This window comes from Papio anubis, chromosome 19 (assembly GCF_008728515.1).
Source record: "Papio anubis isolate 15944 chromosome 19, Panubis1.0, whole genome shotgun sequence".
In the NCBI taxonomy this organism is placed as follows: domain Eukaryota; kingdom Metazoa; phylum Chordata; class Mammalia; order Primates; family Cercopithecidae; genus Papio; species Papio anubis.
The window spans coordinates 13,688,291-13,706,247 of record NC_044994.1 but is presented as its reverse complement, the minus strand read 5'-3'; the positions used below and the strand labels follow the sequence as shown (position 1 = coordinate 13,706,247).

The following is a 17,957-nucleotide window of genomic DNA, read 5'->3' as shown; positions in this document are numbered from 1 at the left end:
AGGTGGAGATTGCAGTGAGCCGAGATCACGCCATTGTACTCCAGCCTGAGCAAAAAGAGCAAAAAACTCCACCTCAAAAAAAAAAAAAAAAAAAATTCTAGAGTGGTAGAAGACTCTATACTCTTTGTATGGGTAGAATGATAGGGCAGGGTAAACATCTCCCTCTGATTCATCATGCTGGTCTAGCTTCTTTTGTTTCTTTCTTTCTTTTCTTTTTTTTTTTTTTTTTTTAGACAGAGACTCACTCTGTCCACCCAGGCTGGAGTGTAATGGCATGACCTCGGCTCACTGCAACCACCGCCTCCTGGGCTCAAGTGATTCTCCTGCCTCAGCCTCCAGAGTAGCTGGGATTACAGGCGCCTGCCACCATGCCCAGCTTATTTGTTTTTATATTTTGTAGTAGAAACAGGGTTTTACCACATTGGCGAGGCTGGTCTCGAACTCCTGACCCCATGTGATCTACCTGCCTTGGCCTCTCAAAGTGCTGAGTTTATAGGTGTCAGCCACTACACCTGGCCCTAGCTTTTGATACTATCATTTCCCTTTGGGCCTGAGACTCTTTTGGTCAATCCTGGTCTCAGTGTTTGCCTGACAGGTACCATGTTTTTTTAAAAAAACAATGAAATTTTGGGATATAGTGTAGACTCTCTAGTAACTGTTAACCTCATAATACAGGTCCAGTTTCCATAAACAATGGTATACTACTTTGACTCCTTTTGACTTGGTTTCAAGGCAACCTGGAGGTGGAAGAGGGTATATTGGGTGGTTGGTTTAAATGTTACTATTACTGAGAAACCAGTTTATTTTCATGTTTATACTGAAGATGTAGCCTCCCAAATTTTACAATTTAGGTGTTTCTCTAAGAATAGTATTATTAGTTAATACCTAACATTTGAGTGCTGTGTGTCAGACCCTGTGTGTTTAGTGCTGCATTATTTTATGTAATCATTATGACAATCCTATGAGGTGTAGGGTTTATAATTGAGGAATCTGGAACTTAGAAGATAACTAAGAGCAGATTGTGTGAAAAGCGTTGAAACACTGAACTAAAGCTGTGATGTGGAGATGAAGACGAGACAGTTACACATTGAGAAGATAAAATTGAAGAACTGACACAGTTGAATTGATAGGAATTTATAAACAACCACAAAAAGATCATGGCAGAGAGGTTAAGGTAAGTGGGAATTGTGGTTTGGGTAACTGACTTAGATTGGCAGATGGGAATACAGGGGAATTAGGTTGGGAGGATTGAATGGGGATGCCCTCAGTTTTGGTCAGGATTTTAAGGTGGTTGTAGAATCTCCAAGTGGAGATACCTGTTTAGTATACAATTGGATATGTGGATCTAGAGTTTGAGAAAGGTTCTAACTGATAAACAGATTTATGAGTTTACTTATTTATTTGAAGGTTTAGAAGGTCACCCTGGGGTCTGTAAAATGAGAAGGTAGAAGAGAGTTGTGAGGTACACCATCATTTAAGAGTCTCGAAGACTGCCTAAGAAGGCATGAGCAGCAAGGTAGGAGAGCCAGAAGAGTGGTAGAAACCAAGGGGAAAATTTCAAGAATCGAAAGAATGGTCAACCCTGACATACCACAATTGAAGACTGAAGAGAGCCCAAGTGATGTTAGGAAAAGAGCAGTCTCAGTGGAGTGGTGGAGGCAGCAGGGACACAGTGAGTATACACTAATGGCCACAGACTGCAGAAGAGGGTGAGTCTATAATTGCTGACTATATAAGGTGCTTATAAATTTTTTGTTAGCAGCCTTCATATCGTTGTTAGTCGTTTGTAAAAGTGTCTAGCATAGAGACATTGTAAGAGCCACAAATATAGTCAGGAACTACAAGATTTTATGGGTTGATGCCTTAATCTGCATGGACACACAGATAAAAAGCAGTATTTTACTACTTCATAATATGCAAGAGTGAACTTGGTGTATCTACTGAAAGCCTGACTGTTGTAAGGACAGTCAGTGAGTACAACAAACCTGCAGTGATATTTCAATTGTTCCTGTTTACTTTGCATGGCTGCCCAGCTATAGAGTCTTATCCTTCTGGATGGGAACACAGCTGTATTCCTGCCCATCCACATTGCAGCTAGGGTTGAGATTGCTGAGTTGATTTCTGGGGTAGTGACTCTAGACATACATTTTCTTTCTCATGGCTCCTGAGCCTTTTGGCAGAAAAGGGGATGAGTTCTGTCTTTTAGCAACCCCCTACCCCCACCACCTTCTGGTAAAAATAAAATACACTGGACTGGTAAAAATAAAATATTTGGAATGAAGTGGTCGGAAAACAGCTTACTGGTGTTGCCTTTTTTTTTTTTTTAACGTAATACTATCTGTTGTCATAGTCACTGAAGTAGATGCTTTAACTCAACACTTGATAGTTGAGAGCACAGTGAATTTATTATGTGAATGACTTTTTCTTTGGCCTTAGAGGCAATTCCTGAAGTCATCTTTAGCAGTGTTTTTATTGTTGTTTTGTTTTCAGTGAAGCCAAGGTTTCAGTGTTAGAGCAATATTCTCCTGGACTCAGAGGAAGCTTTAAGGACCAGTTTCCAGTTTCTGTGTCTAAAGAGAAGCTTGAGAAATGTTCGTTCTCTGGATGTTGTTTCAGTCCTAAGTATTTTAATGTGATGTTGCAGCAGCTTTGGAATGTATAGTGGAACACCAGTAGTCTTTACTTTCCTCTGAAAGTCTGTCATTACACTTACAAATATTTATTGCCCTTCCTAGGGGCCCTTTGGCCTAGAAGATTGTTTTCTTTTTTTTTTCTTTTTTTTTTTTTTGAGACGGAGTCCCGCTCTGTCACCCAGGCTGGAGTGCAGTGGCTGGATCTCAGCTCACTGCAAGCTTCGCCTCCCGGGTTCACGCCATTCTCCTGCCTCAGCCTCCCGAGTAGCTGGGACTACAGGCGCCCGCTACCTCGCCCGGCTAGTTTTTTTTTGGATTTTTTAGTAGAGACGGGGTTTCACCGTGTTAGCCAGGATGGTCTCGATCTCCTGACCTCGTGATCCGCCCGTCTCGGCTTCCCAAAGTGCTGGGATTACAGGCTTGAGCCACCGCGCCCGGCCTAGAAGATTGTTTTCATGGATTCTATGTCAAATTCTTTTAATTTACTACACTTTATTAATAGATTGAAAGCCATTTTTCTGGGACAACAAAGTTATTTATTCTCAAAATTTAGTAGAAATTTTAAGAAGATAAAATTCATGCTACAATAACACCATCTTCATTAAACTACATAGTTCTAGCAACTTTGAGAGTTCTCAAAAAGTTTGAGAAGTTTTAACTGGAGATTAACAATAACACCTTGTATTAGTTCTAGCAACCCAAAGTTCTGTTTCCAAAAGGACATCAAAGTGAGTGTAGTTGCAATCTCTCAAATAAAAGATTGGGATCTACTATGTATATTTTCAACACCTGTTTAATCTTAGTTGTCCAACCTATAATGTGACTTCCAGCCTTTTTAGGACATTGCCAGAGTCAGGGAGCTTGTTTTCTTAACATGCCAGAAAGTTATAAGGAAAAAATAACTTTTTGGAGGGGGTGGGAGATAACTTTAATACATTTACCAAATTAAAGGACAAAAACATAACAGTAGACACAAGACAATTTTGAATCATTAACAAAACATGAGGTAGACTAGTGAAATTCACCAAATTTTGGTTAAGAACATTTTACAGTAATAAAGTAACACAGGTGCCCCATTTTCTAAAAATCACAAAAAGCAATTGCATAAATTACAGCCAAAAACAATTGACTACAACAATTCTCTTCTAGTTTTCAGTTTACATTCAGTATTAGCCTGTGTGAACTGTCATACATGCTGAGGTTCAGCAGGTCTACAGGTGAGTTACTGTGTGGGCCTAGCGAATCCATTCATCCCACACCAGTGTCCTAAGGGATTGCAAAGCTTAAAGCCGAACACACTAGTATATATATATACAAATCATGGTGTCCTGTGCTTGTGCAATTTTATCCTTAAAGAAGGACCTGACATACTCAAGAATTATACTGATAAGATGATTTTTAAAAGATCCAAACCTTAGTAAGATAGGCTTTGAAAAGAATAAGCAGGTCAATTTCTCTTTTATAGGGGTGATGGTCTTTTGGCTTTATTCTGGCAAATCTCTTCCACAGAGTTAAATAGTATTTAAGAGCTCATAGTAATAATTTGAATTTTCAGAGTGCAGCCCTAACTAATGGAGTACCTGCATCTGATGTAACTACTTAAAAAAAACAATTTTTTTTAAGCTATGAAGTCATAAAGCCAGAAGAAACCCTGAGAGGCCATCCACCCCAGGTACAATTGTTTTATAATTCTTTCAAGTATTTTATTTGCCCTATGTAAATGTCATTGGAATATTGCACAGACAGTGGGTTTCTTGATATTATTTGCATTAGGCCCTTTCAACAAAACAGGAACAAGTGAAATACATTCATATTTAAACCAAACTGCTTCAAAACATACCTCTTTACCAAAAATTCTGCTGTACTAAAATTAAGGAGTTTTTTTTTATATTATGTATGAGGCAGGTCCTCTTTGAAAGACAATTAAAAATGGGGTTAAAAGGAATTGTTCACTTCAAAATACAGTTAAAGCATTATAAGTAGCTATATTAAAACCAAGAGATCTGCAAACCATTTTTAGTCTAATACATTCCATTTTTTCACTAGCTTTGTAAACTCCTTGTCATAATAAAGCTGGTCAGTTAACACTATTTGTTCTAAGTAAATGCAGGCTTAGTAGGCCCCTCAGTAGTTTCAGGACACAAACAAGATGGATTCAAGTAAAAATGGCCATGTTAAGTGGGGATAAAGTAGTAAATATGGGCTAATGAGAAAACTCGAGACATTGTTCAGTGATGAGAACTGGAGTAATTTAAGAGTAAACTTCTAAGACTTAGTTTGTCTGGAACATTTTCTAAAAATAATGTCTTTGATTAAAATATTTGAGAAATCTGTAGAAACATATGCCTCCCATTGCCGATACTGGACAAACACCTCCTGCTGATTTTAATGAATCATAAAGACTCTTAATGGAGTCTTCCTTACTCCTCACAAGAGTCACTGCTAAGATGAAGTAGAAAACACTTCTCTTTTTATGGCTCAATTTCCCAATTCAGCAATTTCTGTGGCGTTGTCAGTGTAAGGTGGTAATATTCAGTGCATCTTTTAAATAAAGGAAGCTTTGCTTGAGTCCCTGAAAGGAAACAAATTAGTTTCACTCTGCAACAGAACCTCAGCCTGACATTTAGGTTTGCTGGTGCCAACTGCTTAATTCCAACCAAACGGCGGGTGCAGGTTACCTGCTGAAAGCTTCTTAACTCAATGGACTTAATCAAGTTCTTGCAAAAGATTAATTGCTGTTCCACAGTCTCATAGATAAGATATTCTTGAAGACTGGAAACACATTTAAAGAATGGGAAAAGCAAAGGAATTAGGCTAGAAGATGAATAAATGCACACAATGCCTGCTCTGCATTTACTGATTTGTTTGTTCAGTTTAAATAGTAAACTTTTAACTCCTGTGGAAATTTTGCCAAAAGTTTCAATACATAGAAGATTATAAATCTTAAACTAACACTGCACAGAGAAAGACAAAGCTACTTCTTTTTTTAAATACAAATATCGTCTACATTCTATCATTTCAAACCCCTGAGTAATACTGTACCAAAGTACAGATCTGAAGAGAAACTGAGGGTTCAGGCCTCAAACGTTAATCTTCAATTAATTCCACACCAATGGCATGAGTCTCATGTAACACATTCAGGCTAGTTAATGCTGACAGTTTCCCCCCAACATAGTGTAATAGAAAAAAATAATGCAAACTCCATATTCACTCTCCAAAGTATATCCTCCTCAGGATCCCATGGGCAGACCGTATCTTAAGTAATTGCATAACTACCTAGGGTAGAGTTTACCTGAATTTCAGGGTCCTGTAATTGGAAGTGAAGGAAAGTGATGTCCCCAAAGACTTGGATCAGATTTGGGGAGTTCTTTGGAGAATTTAGACAAATATGTTGCACTTTGCTCCACAGTGATTGTACTTTAAAGGAAAAAAAAATCCCAAATTATTTCTGTCCCACCCCACCTAGGCATCTTTTTGCTGTTTTTGGTCTCTTCAAAAGCTCATACATGACGTCCAGTAAGAAAGTAGAGAGGCTTGTCTTCACTGCTGTTAGCAGTTTGAAACTCGTCCCGGAGGCGGAACTGCCACTCATCTTCTAGCTCTAAGCGGACAATCGTTTGGCGCAAGGAACTTCTGTCTTGGCAGATGACACACAGGGTAGCACCTTCAGGAAAAAAGACAGAAATACGTCCTAGGCTCAGGGATTGAGTATGTAAAGAACTTTACCATCTCTGATTATATTTTCTAAGCTAACACATCTGAGAACCAACAGATGGGTACATAATCTATCAGAATTGTTTAATTTTATTAAGTAGTTTTGCAAATTCAGTTTTTGTGTCTGTATGTGTGTGAGTCAGACCGAGTCTTGCTCTGTCACCAGGCTAGAGTGCAATGGCGCGATCTCGGTTCGCTGCAACCTCTGCCTCGTGGGTTCAAGCAATTCCCCTGCCTTAGTCTCCCAAGTAGCTGGGACTACAGGCGTGTGCCACCAGGCCCAGCTAATTTTTGTTTGTATTTTAGTAAAGACAGGGTTTCATCAGGTTGGCCAGGATGGTCTCAATCTTCTGACCTCGTGATCCGCCCGCCTCAGCCTTCCAAAGGGCTGGGATTACAGGTGTGAGCCATTGCGCCCAGCCCAAATTCAGTAATTTTTAAAAAAGTATAAAGTAAGTAATCTTCCAACCACATTCCTTCTTCCCTGTGATAACTAATGCTGTGTTTCTCACGTTTTCCTCCTAGATTAGGGTTTCTGAACCTCAGCACTATTGGACTTGGATAATTCTTTGTTGTAGGGGCTGTTCTGTGTCTTCTTTTTTTTTTTTTTGAGACAGAGTCGCTCTGTTGCCCAGGCTGGAGTGCAGTAGTGTGATCTCGACTCACTGCAGCCTCTGCCTCCCGGGTTCAAGCAATTCTCCTGTCTCAAGTCTCCTGAGTAGCTGGGACTAAAGGTGCATGCCGCCACTCCCAGGTAATTTTTTGTATTTTAGTAGAGACGGAGTTTCACCGTGTTGCCCAGGCTGTTCTCAAACTCTTGAGCTCAGGCAATCTGCCCACCTTGGCCTCCCAAAGTGCTGGGATTATAGGCGTGAGCCATCACACCTAGCCTTGTTCTGTGTCTTGTAGGATGTTTAGAATCTAAACATCAGCAGTCTTGGCTTCTGCCCACTATATGCCAGCAAGCAGCAGCCTCCAGTGTGACAATCAGAAGTGTCTCTGTCTCCTGGGAGGCAAAATCTACCACTCCCCCATCCCCAATAAGTCTCTAAATAAATAAATGAATGAATGCACAGTCCCCCCACAACCCCGCTCCCTGTTTTCATGCTGCACAGTGTTCTGAACCTCACTTTCTTTGCTGATCTCAAATGTCATTTTATCAGGATTATCTGTGATGTTTAATCTTAGTTTGTTCTTAGGCCAGTCTCTCTATTGTTTTTTTTTTTTTTTTCCAGATGGAGTTTCGCTGTTGTTGCCCAGGCTGGAGTGCAATGGTGCAATCTTGGCTCATTGCAACCTCTGACTTCTGGGTTTAAGCGATTCTCCCGCCTCAGCCTCCCGAGTAGCTGGCATTACAGGCATGTGCCACCACGCCCGGCTGATTTTGTATTTTTAATAGAGACGGGGTTTCCTCCATGTTGGTCAGGCTGGTTTCAAACTCCCGACCTCAGGTGATCCGCCCGTCTCAGCCTCCCAAAGTGTAGGGATTATAGGCATAAGCCACTGCACCCGGGCAGGCCAGTATCTTTATATGGTGCATACCTATTGAAACAACTATGGTTTCTTTCTTTTTTTTTTTTGAGCCAGGATGTCACCCAGGCTGGAGTACAGTGGCACAATCTTGGCTCACTGCAACCTCTGCCTCCTGGGCCAAAGGTCGTCCCTCCTGAGCCTCTTGAGTAGCTGGGACTACAGGTGTGTGCCACTGTGCCTGGCTAACTTTTGCAGAGACAGAGTTTTTCCAGATTGCCCAGACTGCTTCTGAACTCCTGAGCTTGAGCTCAGATGATCCGCCTGCCTCGACTTCCCAAAGTGCTGTGATTACAGGTGTGAGCCACTGCACCCAGCCTATGGTTTCTGTATCAGAATCACAACTAAGGGTTTATGTCTAGGGATGCAATTATACAAAATTATTGCAGTTGCTTCCTGACTCAGGCAATATGTTCGATTCAGTAGAATGTGTATAGTTATATACATACATATAGACTCATTAACCTGATTTCTTTTTTTTTTGTTTCGTTTTTTTTTTGAGATGGAGTCTCGCTCTGTTGCCCAGGCTGAAGTACAGTGGCATGATCTCGGCTCACTGCAAGCTCCGCCTCCCGGGTTCATGCCATTCTCCTGCCTCATCCTCCCGAGTAGCTGGGACTACAGGCGCCTGCCACCATGCCCGGGTAATTTTTGTATTAGAGATGGGGTTTCACCGTGTTAGCCAGGATGGTCTCAATCTCCTGACCTCATGATCCGCCTTCCTCAGCCTCCCAAAGTGCTGGGATTACAGGTGTGAGCCACTGCACCTGGCCTCAAGTGCTTTTTAAAAATATCTTTATCTTCTGTATTTTGCTCAGTGGGAACCAATAGCAATTACAAGCAAGATACTAAATTTGACTTACCTTTTAGAAATTTAAATTTCTTAAGAAGATCAGCACCTACAAAAGAGTCACAGAGGTACAAAAGGAGTCCACTGAAAAACACCCCTTCACAGTTGACATTGCTGGAGTGGGGTCTGGAGCTGATATAGCATATGGCCACCTGAAATCATCAAGCAGAAATAGCATGGGCATTTCAAGAGCAAGCAGAATAGCTGCAGTTCAGCAGAATGAGTCAGTACCTTCCTTTTTATCTATTTCAGGATAAGGTAAAGGAGATGAGTTTTTCCAATGTTAAATGGCTTGGTTAGTTAAGCTTTGCAGCCTCTTATGTAGCATGCCAAGTGTTAACCTGTTTAAAGCTTCTCTTATTTCTCATAATAAAGGACTATTAGGAGACAAATTAGTAGTAAGAAACAAGCCCTTCCATTTAAGAGTCTTTATAAAATTTAAAAAACTACTTTCCACAAAAAAGCATACTTAGGAAAGATTAAATGTTTGGATTGCCTTATTGGTGAGAATAAAAAATATTTTTGATCAGCTTTCCATTTAGATATACTTAAATTTTCAATTGGATAGAAGCTTAAGACAGTGCATGGGCTGGGTGCAGTGGCTCACGCCTGTAATCCCAGCACTTTGGGAGGCCAAGGTGGATGGATCATCTGAAGCCAGGAGATGGAGAGCAGCCCTGCCAACATGGCAAAATCCCGTCTATAGTAAAAATACAAAAAAAAATTAGCCAGGTGTGGTGGTGTGCACCTGTAATCCCAGCTACTCCGGAGGCTGAGGCAGGAGAATCGCTTGAACCCTGGAGGTGGAGGTTGCAGTAAGCGGAGATTGCACCATTGCACTCCAGCCAGGGTGACAAGAGTGAAACTCCATCTCAAAAAAAACAGTACATGAATTTAAATTTTTGGTTCTATCTGGCTTCTGTGAACAGATGATAACTGCAAAAATTACAGGGAAGTAAGATGGTTGGGAGTTAAAACAGTGGAATGGCTAAATGCATGAGCCAGTGTGCTTGGGTTCAAATACTGGTTCCTCCATTTAGTAGCCATGGAACAATGAGCAGTCTCCTTCATTTCACTATACCTCAGTTTCCTCATCTGTAGAGATAACAGTAGTACTTGTTTCATAGGATGCTTTCTGAATTAAATAACTTAGTATTCAGTAAATGCTAGCTGCTGTTAGTAGTAGTATTGAGATTGTGGACTCTAGGATAGGGGAATTGGAATATCTGGATCAAACATGTAACTTACATAAATACTGTAAAAGATGTTATTAGATCTCATGGGTGTGGGTTTTTTTTTTTTTTTGAGATGGGGTCTCTGTCACTTAGGCTGTAGTGCAGTGGCACAAATCAGATCACTGCAACCTTGAACTCCTGGGGTCAAGTGATCTTCCCACCTCAGCCTTTTGAGTAGCTGGGACTACAGGCATGCACCATCACACCTGGCTAATTATTTTTATTTTTTGTAGCAACAGGGTGTTACCATGTTGTCTAGGCTGGTCTCGATCTCCTGGCCTTAAGTGATCCTCCTGCCTCAGCCTCCCAAAGTGCTGGGTTATAGCCATGAGCTTCGATGCCTGGCCTTTACATCTGATGGTTTTTAAGGTTCCTTCTGCTTCTAAATTCTATAATTCATTACCCAAGCGACAGTGTAGATTATTGAAACATAAAAATGGGAATGTAAAATGTTTACACTGTGAAATTTTAAAAATTAGTTTCCAAAATTGAAGACAGTTGGACTTCAGTGTTAAAAGAGTATGTGTATGGACATGTGTGTTTTTTTCAATACATACAAAGAAAAAGCCCTGGAAGGAAATGTAGTACACCAAAATGTTCTTCTGGCAGGTGACTTTACTTTCTTATTTTAAAACATTTTTTACAAGGAGGATGTAGTACAGTAATAATTTCTAAAGGGACAGCTTAGTAGCAGGAGCCTGGTGGTGCAAGTGGCAGTTTAAAAAAAAAAAAAAAAAAAACTAAAACATGAAAAATTTTAGAAGTCCAAGGCGTGGGAAGTGGAGAAATGCCACCTCTAAAGGCTTCAGGTGGTACACATTCATTTATTGGTTCAGTAATCACTGAGCTCCTCTTACATATGTCTAAAACAATGACTAAGACATTGTGTGTCTTTGAAGAACTCGCACTTTTATGAAGAAAAACCCACATAATTACAGTATAATCTGATGAATGTTAACAGAAGTGGGAGCAAGCAACTGCTGCCCGAAGCCACTAAGGTAGGCTTCTCAGAGGAGCTGACAGCTGAGTTGTATATTCTCTGGCTCATTTGTGGAGATAAAATAGGCATGGGGAGGGCCAACTGCCATTGCATGTTGTGTGAGCCTTTGCATAAGTGAGTATGCAAAAGGGTAGAAATACAAGTTTTGATCTGTATTACTATCTTATTTTAATAAAAGTTCTGGCAAAGGACCAGACTGGCATCTTGATTTATATTTCATGTCACAGGCTTTTTTGTAAACAGCTAAAATGAGAAAGAAATGGATGGATGTAGGTAAGTACAGTATCCCCCACACCCCTTTTACCTCTGGTCCAATGTTAAGGTAGCAGTCAATGGCCAGCACGGGACTCCTGAAGTTATGGATGGCTTTGGGGAAGAGTTTATATGAGGCGTGCTGAAGGAATTTCTCCAGGAGAAACTGTGCAGGGGCTGCCAGTAGCGTGTGTTCACTGTCGGGAGCGCAGATGTATTGAAGGGGCAAGATGGGTGCTAAGCTCTCTGACACCTGAAATCAGAGCCAAGATGATCATGGGAAACTTGCCTGTCACTGGATTAAACAGGTGAGGAAACACTGAATTGTATCCTAACAGTCCCCAAATAATAGCAGTAGCACAGTGAGGGGTGCTAGGTTCAAATGTATGTCAGTAAAGGGTCCTGAGAATTTTTTTCTCTTGGATTTAATGTAAGTTACACACAGCGAGGGCAGAAGAAAGCAGGCTTCTCTAAAAGTTATCACATTTAACGGGTACATTGTGAGATCAATCAGAAGCCTTTTACAGTGGTGCTCGGTGTGTATGGGTTAAATCCTATCTCATCCTAACTCCACCCCACAACCCCACCAAAAAAATGGCAAAGAGGTTTCTAAGCTCCACTGGTAGCCCCATGCTATGAATTATTAGATATCAGTAAATTTCTTAGAAAAGAGTATAGTTTTGATCTATATTACTGTCTTTTAAGAAAGTTCTAGCAAAGGACCAGACTGGCATCTTGATTTATATTTCTCTCATGTATTACATAAAGAATGTAAAAGTGTGGCGGGGTGTGGTGGCTGAGGCAGGAGAATCGCTTGAACCCGGGAGGCAGAGGTTGCAGCAAGCTGGGATCACGCCAGTGCAGTCCAGCCTGGGCGACAGAGTGAGACTCTGTCTCAGGAAAAAAAAAAAAGGCAAAAATGTTAAGTTTGCCATCTTGAAACTAAAGCTTTGAAGGATGTGTTAAGGCTTAAATCCAAAGAAACTTAGATTTAAGGCCAACATTTAAAGTAATTTTGTTGGATTGTCAAAACAAATGTTTTGGCTCTAGATGAGTCTCCAGTAACAGAAATGAGATTGAAAATTTGACATTAAGAACTCCCTAATGGCCGGATGTGGTGGCTCATGCCTGTAATCCCAGCACTTTGGGAGGCCAAGGTGGGCAGATCACTTGACGTCAGGAGTTCGAGACCAGCCTGGCCAACATGGTGTAACCCCGTCTCTACTAAAAATACAAAAATTAGCCAGGCATGGTATCACAGACCTCTAATCTCAGCTACTCAGGAGGCTGCGGTATGAGAATTGCTTGATCCCGGGAGGCAGAGGTTGCAGTGAGCCGAGATCACGCCACTGCTCTCCATCCAGCCTAGGGAACAGACTGTCTCCAAAAAAAAAAAAAAACAAAAAAAACAACAACAACAAAAAAAACTCCCTTGTGTTATTTCACTTTTCCAATAAAATGGAAAGTGCTTAATGCCAACATTTAATAACAAAGATAGTCATTATCATTGTGCTTATTTTCAGCACTTGAATCAAGCTTGCAGTACTTACCATGATCTTTGGTTTAATGATAAAGTCCCTTTGCCCTCCAACCTGAACATGTTTCTTCATGAGACTGAAGTTATTAAAGCGGCAGATGAGCAGGCCACTACTGTTAGTTCTCAGATTAAAGTCAACATCTTCACAGAAATACCTAAATTGTAACCACAACAATAGTTTTCTTCAGCTGGCATATCTCAACCGTGATAACTATACACGGCGAAATAAACATGTGGCAAGATATTAGGAGCCTAAAATAATCAACCATGCTTTTGTGGAGCTGGCCCTCATAATACTGACCTGGAAAAACTCTGATTTGGGCATTACAGCCTTTAAAAGGGGAAAGTGAGATGATCTTTGTCCCAGCTATGTCACAGGTTTTAGGTATCCCTATGCAAAAACAGGACTGTGTTCCTATTTGATACACTCTGGCAGAACAGGAATGCAGAGGTGCTCCCAGTTTTAAATTTCTGGCTACAAACAGGATGAAGCCTCTGTCCAATTTAAAACAGAAGTGAAAGCAGCAGCTATTCTATAACCGTGAGGTTGGCATAAGAAGGACTTTATGGTTCCTGCTTTCTTGTTTGGCTCTCAGGTTTTGTAGGAACCTGGACATAATTTATTTGGGAGGCAAGGCCATGGCTACCCTGCTCATCCCCATCTGCTGCCTTTTCCCTACAGTAGGATTTCCCTGAATCCTACTAACATTCAGGAAAAGTGATTTCCTTCTGAGTTTGGAGGGTGAAGGAGGGCTTAGTCTTAGATGTTTGCGGGTGCACACACTGACTTGAGCCAATAGTTTCTGAGTTCTTGTTGAATAATGAGACGGCTAAAGTGTTTAAGCATTTGACGTTGCAACCCCTGTTAAGATCTAGGTCAGTTTGGTGTTAAAGGGGCACACTTTGGGGCTTGTGATCCCCCTTTCTCCTTGCCCACATAAAGAGTCAGCTTCTCAACTGAAGACATAGGAATAAAAGCATTACAGAGGCTAGAGCTTGGCAGAAGCCATCAGTAGATGCCAGGATTACCTGTATCCATAAGGCCTGACTTACCTGTTGAAGTCATACTGCACATTCTGAGTCAAGTCTATGTTGAGGAGAATGAAATCATGCACGTGACACCTAGAGAATGGGGCCTTTAGGCTCTGAGAAGTCAGCTTGCTGCTCCATTTCTGTATGCCCAAGATTGCATAGTGGACAATTTTTGGTGTGGCTTCAATGTGCTGTAAGACAGTCTTCAAGGAAACATTCTTACTGGAAACTGCTACTTCCACAGGTTGGCTGTGAAATATAGTTTATATAAGATGTTGATAAATATTATGGAAGACAGGATCATTTGTGAACTGTCTATACACTATTATACACCAGTAATACTGTCAAGGATAAAATTAACTGATTTACTTTGTATTAGCAAATGGAGAAGAATGTCAAGCCCAGTTTTCACACTACCTGTCACTATTAAAGAAACTGCCTTTTGGGGTGGGGCTTATCACTTTTGGGCAGAGAAAAATCCAGCCCCTGTGTCAGAGTGAACAATGAATAAAGAGTTGCCAAAGAAGAGGTAGCTGGAGGTTGGAAGCATAGAGGTATCCTTCCCATTTCTGGTAATTGTGTATAATAAGGAATATTTGAAAATTTCACTGGCTTCAAATCCAAAATAGGAACAAGGACACAAAATCACAATGTTTGAGCTGGGAGGGGCTTAAAGGTCACCTGGCACAGTGTTGCAATGGGAGTGCTATTGAATTTTGGGGGTTTATTGTGTTGGACTTTTCAAAATGTTTGGCATCCTCTGGTCCTCACAGATGCCCCTGACCGGCATCCACTAGCAATGTGAGGGGGCACTACCCCAGGGAGAAAACCACTGATTTTTGGCCCAGGCATAATTTTACAGGTGATGGACTTGAGATACGGAGAGGTGAGATGGCTTTCCTTTTTCATAGTCAGTCAAGAAGCATTACTGGGTGTGGTGGCTCACGCCCGTAATCCCAACATTTTGGGAGGCTGAGGTGGGAGGATTGCTTGAGCCCAAGAGTTCAACACCAGACTGGGCAACATCTCTACAAAAAATTATAAACAAAAAACAGAGTTGGGGCTAAAAACTAGGTCTTCTGATTTGAGATGTCAGCAGTCTTTCTACATCAATCCTAGTGTCTCAACAGACTTTATTTTTGTTTTTTTGAGACAGAGTCTTGCACTGTCACCCAGGCTGGAGTGTAGTGGCGCAATCTCAGCTCACTGCAACCTCTGCCTCTTGGGTTCAAGTGATTCTTATGCCTCAGCCTCCCGAGTAGCTGGGACTAAAGGCATGCACCATCACGCTCAGCTAATTTTTGTGTTTTTAGTAGAGACGGGGTTTCGCCATGTTGGCCAGGCTGGTCTAGAACTCCTGGCCTTAAACGATCAGCCCGCCTTGGCCTCTCAAAATGCTGGGATTACAGGCATGAGCCACCGTGCCTGGCCTCAGTAGACTTTAATAGCTAACCAATGTTGTGATCCCAGAATGATCCAGGAATTTAATGGGCTACTGAATGTCTAAATAAAAAAGTCCTAAGTCACCACAAAATGTTCTAGTGAGGGTGATCTCATCATGGTCGGCTGTTTTGCTCTAGAAAGCTGTCTCTCACTTACTTCCATATGTAACTGTGGTCAAGAAATGTATTATCCTGTCTACAGCATTGTGTCATATGCCCCCAGAACAGCTTGGAAGTCTACCTGGATGGCTCCTGAACACTGTGAATGTTCCATAGGACACATGAGTCATCCATCATGACGATGAAAGGCCAGACACACTGGCGTTTAATGCCTAGCTCCTCCAGGCGGTTTCTCTCCAATTCTAGGTTGTGATATGATAGCTCCTTAATGAGGAACCTGGCAGCACCTGGAAGGCAACATAACCACATCTACATATCCACACATCCTTCACTCTGGCTTGGCTGAAGCCCCACAGGCAGCTATATTCTCTCCACAGAATGCCTGTTCACATGAGAACCATGCAGGTGGGAGCCAACCAAATGTTCAGAGCATTGGCTCTCAAACCAGTGTATATAAGAGTTACTGGGGAATCAGTTTTAAATGTAGATTCTTAGAGTCCATTACCAGGGCTGCATTTGAGTAGGTATGGTGAAGGGCTAGAAACCAGATATCTTTGAGGATGCAAATGATATGAACCACACTCTGAGAGTATTGCAAGAATCCAGTTTCCCTCATAAGACAAAGGAATCCACATCTAGGAAATGCTATTATTGTTTACTTTCTTGAAGCATGCCAAGAGGCTCTCTCAGACTTGGAAGCAGCTACTCACATGTCCTGTACTAGGGAGTTAACTGGGCTGCAGTGAGTGGGTATGCCAATTCCATTGATATGTCACCTTCTTTAGACACTTCAAGGAAAATGACAGCAGCATCTTCTCTGAAGACTCTGGAAACTGGTACCCTTTCCCTAGATCTGCCTTTTGCAAGAGGCAATATGGTATAGAGATTAAGAGAATAGACAGGAGCCAAACTGTCCGATTTTGAATCCTAATTCCACCACTTTCTAGCCATGTGACCCTGAACAAATTAAACCCCTTGTGCCTTGGCTTCCCCACCTCTAAGAAGGCAATAATAACGGTGATCTCATAGGGTTGCTGTATGATGCTCAGGATAGCGCCTAGCACCCTCTAAGTACTCGGTGAATGTTAGCGATTATCGAGATGATAGAAATCAGCCAAATTTTATGAGTGGGCCGTCCTAAAATGAAACAAAATGTAGGTGATAAATGAAAGAAAAGCTATTAACTCTATGGAAGAACCCAAAGCACTATGAATAGATCTAGGGTAAAACTGGGATTTAAGAAAATCTACCTTCCAAAAACGTGTGTGTAATAGTTTGCATTCTCAACATAATAAGGTCCATGTATGAAAAGCCCACAGCTAACATCATCACTAGTCAATGGTGAAAGACTGAAAGCTTTTCCAAAACTGAGATCAGGAACAAGACAAGGATGCCACTTTTACCATTTCTATTTAACATAATACTGGAAGTCACGGCCAGACAAAGTAATCAAGAAAAAAAATAAAAGGCAACCAAATAGTAAGTAAAATTACCTCCATTCCCAGGCAACATATACATAGAAAACTCAAAATTCCACCAAAAATCCCCTTTAGAACGAATATGTGAATCTAGCAAAGATGCAGATGCAAAATCAACACCAAAATCAGTTGCATTTCTATACCTCAACCATGAACAATCTAAAGGAAATTAAGAGTTCCATTTACAATAGCATCAAAAAGAATTAAAGACTTAGAAATCAGCTTAACTAAGGAGGCAAAAGACTTGTACAGTGAAAAGTACAAAGCATTGTTGAAGGAAATTAAGGAAGACACCAATAAATGGAAAGACATCCTGTGTTTATGGATTAGAAGACTTGATATTAGATGTCAGTGCTACCAAAAGTGATCCACAGCCTTAATGCAGTCCCTATAAAAATCCCAGACACTTTGCAGAAATAGAAAAACCCATCCTGCAATTCATCCAGTGTCTCAAGGGACCCCAAATAGCCAAAACAATCTTGAAAGAGAGGCAAAGGCAAAGTTAGAGATCTCACACTTCCTGATTTCAGAACTTACTACAAAGCTATAGTAATCAAAACAGTGTGGTAGTTTTGATCTGGGCATACAGAAAGCCCAGAAATAAACCCTCTCATACATGGTCAAATGATTTTTTACAAGGGAGCCAAACCCATTCAGTGGGTAAAAGATGGTCTTGTCAACAAACATAGTTGGGGGCCGGGCATCATGTCTCACACCTGTAATCTCAGCATTTTTGGGAGGCTGAGGTGGGAGGATCACTTGAGGCCAGTGGTTTGAGAGCAGCCTGAGCAACATAGTGAGACCCGTGTCTCTACAAAAAATTTAAAAATTAGCCAGGCATGGTGGCATATGCCTATAGTCCTAGCCACTCAGGAGGCTGAGGTGGGAGGATTGCTTGAGCTCAGAACTTGGAGGCTGCAGTGAGCTATGGTCGTGCCACTGCACACTTCGGCCTGGGTGACAGAGCAAGACCCTGTCTTAAAAAAAAAAAAAAAAGTGCTGGGAAAACCTCATAGTCACATGCAAAAGAATGAAGTTGAATCCTTACCTTAGACCCTACATAAAAATTAACTCAAAATGGATCAAAGACCTAGACATAAAAGCTAGAACTATACATCATTGAGAAGAAAACAT

At 41.2% G+C, this 17,957-nt stretch overlaps 1 protein-coding gene across 4 annotated transcripts in view; it reads right to left on the bottom strand.

The window, feature by feature from the left end:
- Window positions 1–3,408: 3,408 nt before the first annotated feature.
- GREB1L (GREB1 like retinoic acid receptor coactivator) overlaps window positions 3,409–17,957 on the bottom strand; it is a 295,664-nt gene continuing 281,115 nt past the window's right edge. For 3 of the 4 annotated variants that reach the window (XM_031658935.1, XM_031658933.1, XM_031658934.1), the window contains 6 exons: window positions 15,467–15,632; window positions 13,805–14,032; window positions 12,765–12,906; window positions 11,267–11,467; window positions 8,741–8,879; window positions 3,409–6,297 (listed from right to left, as the gene is read on the bottom strand). In XM_031658935.1, the coding sequence (XP_031514795.1) occupies window positions 6,134–6,297; window positions 8,741–8,879; window positions 11,267–11,467; window positions 12,765–12,906; window positions 13,805–14,032; window positions 15,467–15,632 (1,040 nt within the window). In that variant the 3' untranslated portion in view covers window positions 3,409–6,133. The remainder of the gene's footprint in view (window positions 6,298–8,740; window positions 8,880–11,266; window positions 11,468–12,764; window positions 12,907–13,804; window positions 14,033–15,466; window positions 15,633–17,957) is intronic. The other variant, XM_031658936.1, reaches the window with a different exon arrangement.